The sequence below is a fragment of the Scardinius erythrophthalmus genome (genome assembly GCF_964197995.2).
Source record: "Scardinius erythrophthalmus genome assembly, chromosome: 25".
NCBI lineage: Eukaryota > Metazoa > Chordata > Actinopteri > Cypriniformes > Leuciscidae > Scardinius > Scardinius erythrophthalmus.
This window is the reverse complement of record NC_138245.1, coordinates 3,782,924-3,795,669: the sequence shown is the minus strand read 5'-3', so window position 1 is coordinate 3,795,669 and position 12,746 is coordinate 3,782,924. Positions and strand designations below refer to the sequence as shown.

The 12,746-nt window shown below is 37.7% G+C and overlaps 1 protein-coding gene across 3 annotated transcripts; it reads left to right on the top strand.

The window, feature by feature from the left end:
• Nucleotides 1-345: 345 nt before the first annotated feature.
• calcoco1b (calcium binding and coiled-coil domain 1b) lies at nucleotides 346-12,461 on the top strand. Of its 3 annotated transcripts, none has more exons than XM_081357581.1 (14): nucleotides 346-541; nucleotides 1,339-1,497; nucleotides 1,732-1,834; nucleotides 3,263-3,471; nucleotides 3,810-4,022; nucleotides 4,900-5,048; nucleotides 5,156-5,225; nucleotides 6,516-6,770; nucleotides 7,073-7,198; nucleotides 8,878-8,940; nucleotides 9,020-9,107; nucleotides 9,209-9,354; nucleotides 10,279-10,362; nucleotides 11,819-11,980. In XM_081357581.1, exons 2-14 carry the CDS (start codon nucleotides 1,366-1,368, stop codon nucleotides 11,828-11,830), a joined length of 1,650 nt encoding a protein of 549 aa, XP_081213707.1. In that variant the 5' UTR covers nucleotides 346-541; nucleotides 1,339-1,365; the 3' UTR covers nucleotides 11,831-11,980. The 3 variants fall into 3 exon arrangements, with proteins under 3 accessions (XP_081213707.1, XP_081213706.1, XP_081213708.1); XM_081357580.1 differs by having other exon boundaries at nucleotides 395-541; nucleotides 1,344-1,497; XM_081357582.1 differs by lacking the exon at nucleotides 10,279-10,362 and having other exon boundaries at nucleotides 395-541; nucleotides 1,344-1,497; nucleotides 11,819-12,461.
• Nucleotides 12,462-12,746: the final 285 nt, after the last annotated feature.

Here is a 12,746-nt window from a genome sequence, read left to right as displayed (position 1 = left end):
GTTATACAATCACACACACACACACACACACACACACACACACACACACACACACACACACACGTCTTAGCGGCCCCTAATTTAATAATAAATGATCGTTGCGACGGAAGCAAATCAATCAAAACTAACTTTAGCTGGAAAATAACTTTATTAAAGAACCGCTATAAAGCCAAAACAATCTCTGTTACCTTAAATTATATGCTTATCTCTGTAAAGCTGCTTTGAAACAATCTACATTGTTAAAAGCGCTATATAAATGAAGATGACTTGACTTGAATTGACTTGATGTGTGATATGCAATCAAAATGTTTTCAGATAAATGTGGCAATGAGATCATGTGATCTCACTGAGTGATTGCTGCTGTTTTGGACTTCACTTCCCAGAGTGCAACAGAGGGGGCAGTTCATCAACATGTGCATTTGTTATTGTTTGTTGCTCTCACACTGTCAGTTTAAGTCTCATCAAGATCATAAGCACTCGTACAGGGATGTGAACGGTCTCAGGTGATCTGATTCTGCAATAAACATATCTTTGTATTAAGGTAAGAGTAAAAATTTACCCTGATATTTTAGCCATGGTGTTCCAATGACATTTTAAAATGCAGATTTAGACCATGAAAAACCTTGTAGTGTTTATTGTTGTTCGTTTGTATGCTTATTTTCTGCTGTTCATTATTAGAGTTCCTGTAGTTGAACAAAGGTCATGGGTTCAGTTCCTAGGCAGCACACATAGTGATAAAAACGTGATGCTCACTTTGTTAAAAACTGTCTACCAAATGCATAAATGTAAATTAATGTGTGAAATATTGCATTTTACTTATTGAAAAGCTCTCAATAAGTAAAAATTCAGCTGTCAATACCAGACTTTATATTTAATAACTGTAATGGATTTTTACAGAAGGACACCGGTGGTTGTGTTAACAATAACCTATACAATGATTAAATTAAAATATTAGAAATGTTGAAGATCATGAAATGAGAATGATTAGTCTGATCTGATTTGACAGCTACTTCTGCTGTGTAAACATTCACACAGAACTCTGTTACCCCATCTCTCATGCAGTTTCACAACACATGGACATCTAATACAGTCGTCTGCAGTGCAAGCATTCCTGTAGTTTGTAGTTTAATGGAAAGACACTAAATATAGCCGACTACACAAACACGATTGTGCTGACTCGTATTTCCAGACACTTGAGTTATTTGGAAGGACTGAAAATGTTCAGTAACCGTACATCTGATCCATGCGAACAGCAGTGTTATGGTCCTGGATGCTGAACATACATAACCAAAAGAGTTTTCAAAGTAGGTTTTTGTTTTTGATTGCTTTCTTTGTCAGTGCAGACATCTGAGCTGATTTATAACTATGGAGGAAAACAGAACTGTGAACTTCAGAGATGTTGCAGAGAACTATTTCTCAGATACGAGGGTGGACTGTCGCTACACTATAAGTAGTCAACACGATTGGAGCAGTCATGACTGGATAGGTCTATTTAAGGTAAAACACAGTGTTTATTCACTACAGTACACAATAGCTGTAAGGCCGCATCCTTAGAAGTTCGAACCGGCGTTGTTACATGGGACGGTCAAGCCTGTGACTGTTGAGTAAGTTGAAACCTAATACTTCCGTATAAAAGGATGCAGCCTCTGAATTTGGATGCAGCTAATGTGTGGAAAGGATGAACCTGCAAAGCAAATTATTTTTTTTGTTATAACTCATCTTGTTTCACAGGTGGGATGGCTGACATTGAAAGATTACCACACGTTTGCCTGGGCTCTAGCACCAGAAGGGTACCAAACCGGAACGGATGCCAACTGTAGTGTGGCCTTTTACTGTATGTTTATATTTGATATTTAATATACTATTTTATTTATGTTTGTTTATAGCCTAGTTGATACATTTGCTGGGCATGCATGCTGTCACATGTCCTACACCAGTGAAATAACAACTGCAGTTCTTGGTAGAACAAGAACACTAAAGTTATCTGATACTTAATAACTATTGCAACACGATTGCAAGTGCCTGACATCTTTAAGGAAATATGAGTAGTTATAACTATTATAAATATTATAGATCAGCTGTAAGAATGAACTTAATGTAGCAGAACTAACTCCACAATCAACTAATGAAAAATCAGAGTTAATCGTTTTTTAATTCTAAGAAATGTTAATTTCCAGGGTCAATTTCCAGAGTACTACTCAGAGCATGTTGCCAAAATCTGCATGATTTATATATGTGAGCATGAGCCACAAACAACTTTACGTGTGACAAAACAAGTCTTTAGTAAACAGACTAAATACTTAACACACATGCATACAGTTTAGCAATGGAAAGAGAGCTGAGGTAGAATACAGGAAAGCAAGAAGTTAATTAGCATTGTTTGAAATTGTTCAGCAGATCAACAGCCTTGAGCAAACCATCGGCTTCTTAGTTATAATGCACACTTCATTAAAAGAAGTAGGGGATACTTAATGATTTGATAATTGCATGTCTCAGCCATTTGAATAAAACTGTCCTGATGCAATCTGTTGAGGCTCCAGTTTATCTTTGCTGAAGTTGTCTTGATGAGAGAAAACCAGTTGGAGTCAGATGATCTTTGGTGGATAGAAAGACAAGGCCACAGCCTGGCACAAACTTAGGGCTCCTTAGAAGACTTCTAGTCCATCTTCAATTTCTCAGAATCAGCAAAGGGAAAAAGGGGGCCTGATCTTGTGATCAGAGATCTTTTAAAGTGAAGATGTCACGAGTGAGAGGCGAGTGAGCCAATGAAGTGTTGTTTCTTTGGAGGGAAACTTTACGATCCTTTGCCTTCTAGTATGGTGATTGCTGATTGATAATTTGATTGGTTGTTGATTGAGAAACTATTAAAGATTCTTATAATACTAATATGCTGCATAACTATTGACATATAATGTACATGATCATTCAAGAAATTAAAATAGAAAATCATAGATACCAAACATGATATACATGTGATCTTGATTAAGTAAAGCATTCATTCAAGGAGTTTAGATTAATAGATAAAGGAACATGCATGATTACATAGGGAGATTGTACATATCTCAAGTGATTATATATAGAGGTTATAGGATTATGATTTCTTTGAGTTGTAAACCTTCACTCGTTGGGTGATTATTAGTTAAATTTAACAAATAATTGTGCGTCTGAACTGTCTCAGTCACTACAAGGCTGTACCAGGCCATTTATGTGTATATGTTTTTTGTTTTCTGATCTTTACTCCACTTTTCCTGCCATCTTTCAGCATCTTATCTACCAAAACCCGGTGGGGTGGCGTATCAGTTTGTGTATGTGGATGAACATGGTGAGGTATCTGCAGTCAGTTCTCCATTTTCTTTCTGTGCTCCAAGACCTCTGGATGAACTTGTTATGCTAGAGCAGGAGAAAAACGGCGAGGAACAGGAGGATGGAGACGACCTGCTGCTGGTGGTGCCGAAGGCTCAGATCCTACAGGTGAGGCTTCATTCAACACGAGAGGTCGGAGAACAGATCTGACTGTAACAATGCTTTTCAAACACCACAATTCATATTTGGATACCTAAGAAGACACATGCAAAACATGTCTGTCATTGCATCTTATGACAAAATATCACAAAAGTTTCACAAAGCAAAGTTTCAAATGGTGCAATATAGGTTAAAAAAGTGAGTTAGCTCTAGTATCATTTACTGATATATTCTATGCTATTTAGCAATGACATTCAGGCTCTTTATGCCACTTTTTATGCCACTGTTTCTGCCATAATATTTTACTTACTCTCTTCCTTTTTAAAAAAAAAAAAAAAATTCCACAGAGTCTCTTGGAAGGATGTCAGCGTGATATTCATGAGTTGCATAAGAGGTTTGAGAATGCAGATGTTGAGGTAGAGAAAGAGAGGGAGAAATGGATGATGGACAGAGATGAGTTTGAAAGCGTACGAAATAAGATGAGGATAAAGATTGACGAGCTAAAAGACAACCTGAGGCAAAGCACTGAAAGAATTGAGGAACTGGAGCAAAAACAAAAGGTACAATCAAAGTTTTAGGTTTCATTGGTTTATGTTGGTTAATGCAATGTAAAAGCAATACATTTGTTACAGTATTTAATAATCTCTCTAAACATTATTTAATAAAAATGCAACTGTTCATTGTTAGTGCATGTTAGCTTAGATTTGTTAAATGATATTAACATTTTTGTATTAACATTTTAAGAATGGATTCATAAAAGTTTAAGTTAAAGGGTTAGTTCACCAAAAAATGAAAATTCTGTCATGAATTACTCGCCATCATGTCGTTACAAACCCGTAAAACTTTCGTTCATCTTCTGAACACAAATGAGGATTTTTTTTTGATGAAATCTGATCTTTTTGATGAAATCCTTCTGCCCCTCCATTGAAATCATATGCAACTACCACTTTCAAGCCACAGAAAGTTATTTAAGACCGCATTAAATTATCACAAGTGCCTTTTTTACACAAAAAACACAAAATTTACCACTTTATTTACAAAATATTAATCTCCAATAGGTGTTCATATAGCACCACGACACATGCTTGTTGTGTTGATGCAAGAGCAGATGTTGTTGTGTGAACGCGCATTGGAGATTGATATTTTGTAAATAAAGTGGTAGTTGCGTAGCTGTCAATGGAGAGACAGAAAGCTCTCAGATTTCATTAAAAAGAGCAGATTTCATTAAAAAGATCTTCATTTGTGTTCCGAAGATGAACGAAAGTCTTACGGGTTTTGAACGACATGGGTGAGAAATAAATGCTTTAGAAGAAATGTTCAACTAATGCAGTGGAGCCTTATTGTAAAGTATTACCCAATAAATCTTTTGGGCATGTTTCTGGACCACCACAAATTTGTAATCAGAAAAGCAAAAATAAAAACACCATTTACCATCAGGATGTGCAGAACACCCATGAAAACATGTCTGCTGAACTTAATGGACTACTAGCAGAGAGAGCTGAAAACCATCAGCGGATCAGAGAACTCGAACAGGAGGCTGCCACTCTGACTCCACAAAAACAGGACATAGAGGCCGAGCTAGACAGGTGATTTACGACTTATATTACACTTTGCATAACTAACTGATTGAGTCAAATAGCGGTTAAGGAAAAGAAAACACATTAAGATAGAAACATGCCATTTTCCTCTGCAGAATGAAGGAAAGAGTTAAAAAGATGACCGCACAAAGGCGAGATGAAGAAAAGGAGAAGAAAGATTTGCAGGTGAATTATATTATATATAAATTTGGTCAATTCATCTTAATTTATTTAAACCTTCATGCAACGCTGATTGTTTCAAAGTAGATTCAATAAAGAGGAAAACAACAGAATAAATTATGCAAACAGAATCTAATTATAGTGAATTTAATTCTGCTGTAAAGCAGCTCTAAAAAGGACAGTGGTGTCATTATTCAGCTCAAGTCAGTTCAGTTTTGATTCAGTTCGGTTTATGAAACAAATTATGAAACAAAGTGGATTCAGGTGTGAAGCAGCTCTACAGAAAACAGAAGTGTCATCATTCAGCTCAATTCAGCTTTCTTCTCATCCAATAGTGTCAGTGCAGTCAAATCAATAATATTACTGAAAATTATTCAGTTCAGAGTTGATTTAGTTCAGTTCAGTTCAATAACTGTAAATTAAGAAATGAGTATGAAATTCAACATCGGAATGTTATAACTTTATACATTCGTCATTGTAATATTTTCTACATTCTGTGATCACATCACATTTTTTAAAGGTAGCGGTTCAAAAACAAAACTTCATGCTTTTTTTAGAGGAACATTGTTTTGGTTGTGCTTCGGCTCTACGTGACAATGTGGATGAATATGATTCTCCTACTGCTCATTAAACATTCACTACTAAGCTTAAGAGATATAACCAGTTTAAAAAGGATCTCAAGCTGATTAGCTGAAGACATTACTGCAGCTTCACCCATTCAGCACAGCGCTACAACAACATAATGAAATGATCTTCACAATAGATAATGCTTTACAGTGAACTCTGAGAGATACATATGAGTTTATCTGTTCAATAAAACACCTTACTCATCTGTAGAGCAATTAAACACCATAATCTCAGCGTCTCTTTTACAACATTTCAAATCCCTCAGTTCTGGCCATGTCCTAAAACCAAGCCGATGTTGATTCTTGTTTTATTAAGAACTCTGTCTCGTTTTATTTTCTCCAGCAGACTCTCCTCTGTTCAGCATTTGGTTAAAACGGGTGATTCCCTGAAGGTTGGAGATTTAGAGGCTCCATGTCAACCTTTCTCACTCATTGTGACAACTAACCTCTGAAAATCCCACACCAGACACACACACACACACACACACACACACACCTTTGGAAGAAGGATTGATGTATTGGCTTTTCGTTAAAATGATTTAAAAAAAAAGTTAGATGGTGTATCTTTTTAAAAAACGGTGCTACATTTTACGTGGACTTCAGAATTGATATCTCGGACTGATGCTGTAAAATGGCATGATTTGTATGAGAATGAGTATTTCCTCTGCAGATTGAGAATCAGCAGATACACACAGATCTGCAGACCCTACAGGAGCGTTTGGAGGCCAGTGAGCGCAGCACTGATGCCCTCCGCAGGGATCTGAGTGAACTGGGATCCATGCAGAGCCACAGCCATGCAGAGCTGCACCAGGTCCGACTGCAGTCGGCACAGATGAATGTACAACTGTCCCAGGCCAACTTGGCTCTGCGTGAGGGACAAGCCGTCTGGGCCCAGGAGAGAGAGGCTCTGAGACACAGTGCTGAGGTTACTACAGTACTAACTCTTTTATATCTCACGACCAATTCGTACAAATTTGTACGAGTGAGTAAAAGGTGGCTAATAGGTGGCTGAAACCCATGTGAGGGGTAGGTTTAGGGGCGGAGTCATTCGTACAAATTCATACGAATTGGGCAACTCGTAAAATATGTATGATTTAGCAAATATTGTACGAATTCGTACGAGTGAGGTCGTATGAATTCGTGTATGAATGCTGTGAGATCGGGATGGTCCAGCCATAACACTTACTAGTAAGTGTGTGACTCAAAATCTTTGTGCTCTTGTTAAAGCTGGATAAGGATCGTGTCCAGAAACTGAGCCGTGAGCTTCAGAAGAAGGAAGAGTGGCTCCAGGAGGAGAGAACGGAAAGAGAGAAACTGGAAGTGGAGCTTGGGAATGAGAAGGATTGTAACCGGGTAAATATTCCATGACACATGCATGGCCCTATAATTAAACTTTCACCCCGTTCAGAGCCTTCTGTATACCCAGAACATATGTGGGTCAGGTTACTGGTCTTGGAGCAACACCAGTATGAGTCATGTGTTGCTTTAAAAAAAAACTGTAAATAAGCTGACCAAAATAGATCTGAAACACCACTATAAATTGCACATGTATATGTTTACAGAAGTGTTTTCACCCCCGATTATTCATGTGAATGGATGCCATGACAGATTAGTTAACTTGGTTGATAAGAAACTTAATAAAACACTTGATCTTGAAATATTGAATGTGGAAACGTATTTTAATTACGGCATGAAACTATGCATGAATTTGCTATCGTCTTCGCTATTGTGACATATATCTGAGTGAAACGCTTCTGGAACAAAAACAAATGTGGACGGAGCTTGATTTTGTCTGTGGGGAACTGATAGGCTGGTTGTTGTTTGCTATTGGTGGATCTCATGTGAGTGACAGGTTTCTCCACCCTAGTCATTAGAGAAGAGAAGAGATGTTATTGAGTTTGACGCGTTCCTGGTCAACATATTTTGTTGATCCTAGAACAACATTCCTGTCCATATATTTTGTCCTACCAATATCCCTACCCCTAAACCTAACCCCATAACTTCTCCCTAAAATCAGAGGGAAATGATGTGTGAATAACACTGATGTAGAAGAACCTAACCCTGGGTGTAACCCTAAACTTGACAAAATGTAAACTTGTCCCTCAAATCTGATTGGTTGACTGGAATGTTGTTCCAGGATCAACAAAGATGTTGATCCAGGAACATGTTGTATTTCAATTCAGGTTCTGCTCAGAACCAAGAGGGAGGGGAAGTTATTTTGAATACAGATTATGAGCCACGTGAATTTAAAAAATGTGCACAGATAAATCATCATAAATCTTTAAAAATAAATATGATATTTTATAAAAAAAAATTGAATTGTCTATTTTAATTTCACGGTGTCTTTAAGTTAATTTGCAAGCTAAAATAGTTTAAGGATTCATTAATGACATATTACATACATTTTTCTTTTGACATATAAGAGGTAAAAAAAAAATACTGCAAGTTTCATACTTACAAAATTAGTTGAAACCAAGCTGCCACATTGATTTTTTTAAATTTTTATTCCTCCACATTGATGTCACATGTAGATATTTACATCTGACTGTTTCAGAAACAGCACATCAACACCAAATTAATGTATCATTCCTATAGAGAGCGAGAGATGACATTAGACAACCATAGCAGTGTGTAACACTAAATCAAAGTTCAGACATACAAGAAGTCAGGCAGACACTAAATATATAAACTCAGCCATGAATTAAACACATGTACTGTAAGTGAATCAACAGTAGACACACACACACACACAATATAAAATGAAAAGAACTTCCTCCAAAGTTCTCAATTTCTTTCTCTCAGAAAAGGAAAACTCACTTAAGGAGTCTGCTTATAATGTATACTTATAAATAAAACTTATATGAAAGACATTATAATTCAAAAGGCAATGATGACCATATTCCTATACAGGCATCTAAGGCAAATACAGGCATGAATCCGATAAGTGATGGAGTTTGCTAACAAACGCTTTGAGATTAAATCCCTCCTCTAATACTGAATGAAGTTTTCTCTATCATGTGTGTAAATCATAGGAACTGAGAGCTAGTCTGAGAGCCTTGCAGAAGGAGCAAGAGCAGAATCAGCTGGAGAAACAGGTCAAAGCTTTCTGAATCTGTCTGACTGATCTGAACTGATGTCATGCTTGCTGACTGCTTGTGTTTTATTCACAAAAAGGAGCTCTTGGATCATATCCATGTGCTGGAGCTGAGACTGGACACTGAGACAGATGCCAAGTGGACGGAGGCAGCGGCTTCTCCAACACGTCAGTTCACATGATCCATCATTTCTTCTCTTAATGCAGACATACATAAAAGGATGTAGTGCTTGTGATATTACAGTAAATCATAATCTTATTTATTGCAGCTTGCATTGATAGCCCTCCATCAACTGAAGAAAAGCCACAACAAGAGTCTTTACCCGAGCTGTGTTTAAGTGTGCTAGACGGTGAACAGTTCAGCTCTCATGGGTCAACAGAGCAAAGCCAAAAGGATAATGAGAACGATATGATGGCAAGTACCACAAAAATGAAATATGCTTGATTAATATTCAACTAAACTGAAAAACAACGATTAAAGGAACACACTGACTTTTTGGGACTTTAGCTAGTTCACCGTATCCCCCAGAGTTAGATAAGTCCATACATACCCTTCTCATCTCCGTGCGTGCCGTAACTCTGTCTGACGCACCCACCGCTAGCCTAGCTTAGCACAAAGACTGGAGGTAAACGGCTCCAGCTAGCATACTGCTCCCAATAAGTGACAAAATAACGCCAACATTTTCCTATTTACATGTTGTGATTTGTATAGTCACAGCGTGTACAAATAACAAGGTCACATGACACACAGCCATCTTCTAACCGTATACATACTGGGAACTATATTCTCAGAAGGCGAAGCACTGCTACTTCTGCGGAGTGATTTACTCCAACTCTGAGCGAACTCTCTGCTCCTCACCACGGGGCTTCTCAGGCACTGCGAGCAAATCACTCCGTTACGGCACGCACGGAGATGAAAAAGGTATGTATGGACTTATCTAACTCTGGGGGATACGGTGAATAAGTCCCAAAAAGTCGGAGTGTTCCTTTAACAAAAGCATTTGAAGCATGACATCCAAAAACACAGTATTGCCCTCAAAAGGGATCTTAACCACAAAATAAGAATGATGTTACCTTTGCAACATGAACTATAGGCTCAAATTAATATGGAATTCCAACAAGTTAATAACACCCAGAAAGTGTATTTTTAGAATAATTTAGTGCTTAAAATTTGTGCATTATTTAAATTGAAAAGAGCATTTTGTGCTCTTTTACCTTCATATAAATGCTACTTGGTTTGAGATCTTCATAAATAATGACATTTTCATCATATATTGTGAAAGTTTATACATAAAACATGTGATTCACTTTTTTTTTGTACCAAACTACTTATAAAAAGCAAGAGGATCTAGAAGCAGAGCTTTATTCCAGTGTCATTGCTGTCAAACCTTTACTGCTTTCTGAACACAAAGACAGTCTTCAGGTAATATGATGCACAGATTCAGTGAACTAGAGTTTTTCTGTTGAATAACTCAAGCCTGTGAACATATTAATACTAAAGGAACATTAGTTCCTGTGCTCTTGTGTTCCTTATGAACAATAAGTGTTTGGAAATTATATGAGTTGCATCTGTAATGTGTTTCACTACATTCTTTATAATTTAATGTTGTAATGTTATTACAAAACCGGGACATCTCACACCATCAGCTCCTTAAATTTCCCACAACTCATCACAAGAATTGACTAACTACAATTTCAAATCTTTAACAGAGCAATGTATTTTTTATTTTTTTTTTGGTCACTTTGTAATTTTGCTGCAATTAAAACCAAGGCCCTGTCCCAAATGGAACCATAAGCCCTCGCAATCTTCCTCCGAATCCACACTGTCGTGACGGCAAAAGAGAGTATATCGTGGCGCTCGCAAACAACTTCTGAAACCTAAAATGGCAAATGGGACACCCACTTAACGGACACGTGCACACAGCGGCCACTGAAAGACCACTAGTGCACATGAAGTGTGCCATTAGGGACAGGGCCCAAGTGTGTTTATCTGCAGGTCAGAGTAATGTGCATGCTGAAATCTCTTTACAATCGGTCATGAAAGCTGCCTGTGAAGGTGTAGGGTAGGGTAAGTCTTATGGCGCTATTCCATTGCAGGGTACTGTCAGGGTTTGGGTAGGTGAAAGGAACGAGGACTCAAGTGCAGGACAATGGGTATTTAATGACAATAAAACAAAACAGACGACTTGGACTTGGACTTGGACTTGGACTAACATAACAGGGTAAAGTTACAACAACAAACCAGCACAGGACTGCAAACACAGGGAGACTAAATAGGGAAGCAAACAAAGCAGGTAACGAGGGAAGGCAGGTGGGGCAAATGAATCAATAATCAGGTAACAAGAAGGGAGGGGCTAGACAATCGACAGGAGAGAACATGGCACAAGGAAACACATGACAATCCATGTGCTCACACCAAACATGACAAACACATGAGCGCATAGCCAGCAAACACAATCACCTGCCATGTGCCCCAACAAAACAAGACATGAACACAAAGCTAATGAGAACTCATAAGCCACGTATTCACATAAAACATGACAACATGAAAGTACACAGCCAGTGATAAACACAATCTGCATGCAACACAACACAAGACAAAACATGACATGAAAGCACATGAAACAAGGCACACAGACAAGACAATACAGGAGTGTCAGGGCTCTGTCACAAAACCAAGAAATAGACTAGACAGAAGTGACAGAACCCTGACAGGTACGGCTTGTAGCATTGTGTATTTCGTCACATCAATATCTCTGACCTGTTGCTCAATTTGGAAGTGCATACTAGTATTCAGTACTCACTAGGTTCCTGAAATGCTCCAAGCGAGCTGGGTGTGAAAACAAACTCAGACAACATGTTCTCTGTCTTTCCTACAGTGGTCTTACTGACGCCCCCTTGAGGCGAAGCAGAGATGGACAGAAGAAACCTGTGTTTACATCAGCACATGAAGATCATCAGTGTGTAATATCAAAAGAGTTTTCTGAGCTGGCTTATTATGTATTTTGATAGATGCTAAGTCTGTGGTAGTTCCAGTAGTGTGAAAGTGTCTGTCAGTATGAGTCTCCATTAAGAGGAAGGTGATGTAAATGATGATGTCTAGATATGCCATATATAGCGCGCTCAGCATGAATCAGTTCCGTATGACAAAGAAATGCCATTACAGAGTGCTATAATACAAAGTTTACATTTAAAATAATGGGAATGAACTGTTATATATTTGATGTAGCAGAAATTAGTCTTTTTGGATTTTGAGGAAGCAAGTGGAGTGTTTCTGATCAGATGTGTTGATAGGGGGGGGGAAGATGCGACTGATTCCGATCTTTACACGGGAGACAGTTTAGCTTTTGATTTCACTTTAGTTTTCTCTGTTAAGAAAGTGATCTCTTTGTTCAGATAGGTGTGCCGGTTGTGGGTTGGTTGTTTTGTATTACCTGGCAATTACATAAGTGCATTTAAATGATCAGTTCTCCATTTTAGATTTTAATTTATTTATTAAATAAACACTTTATCTTAAGAGTTTGTCACTGTTTGTTCTCTTCTCAGTTTGTGATGCTGTTATGCTATCCATCCTTGATCTAATCTCATTTGTCCTCAGACTGATTGGACCTGAAATTCCAAGAAAAACAACAATGGTGTATATATAGTATGCTATTGTATGCTGTTGTTTTTGTCATTTTCAACATGCATGTGTATATTGTGTATTTATTTATTTTAATTATAATGCCTCTATTTCGACAGTAGGGATTTGTCGTAAATTTGTAGTCTATCGGATTTAAGAAAAAAAAAAATTGATAAAGGCAAGAA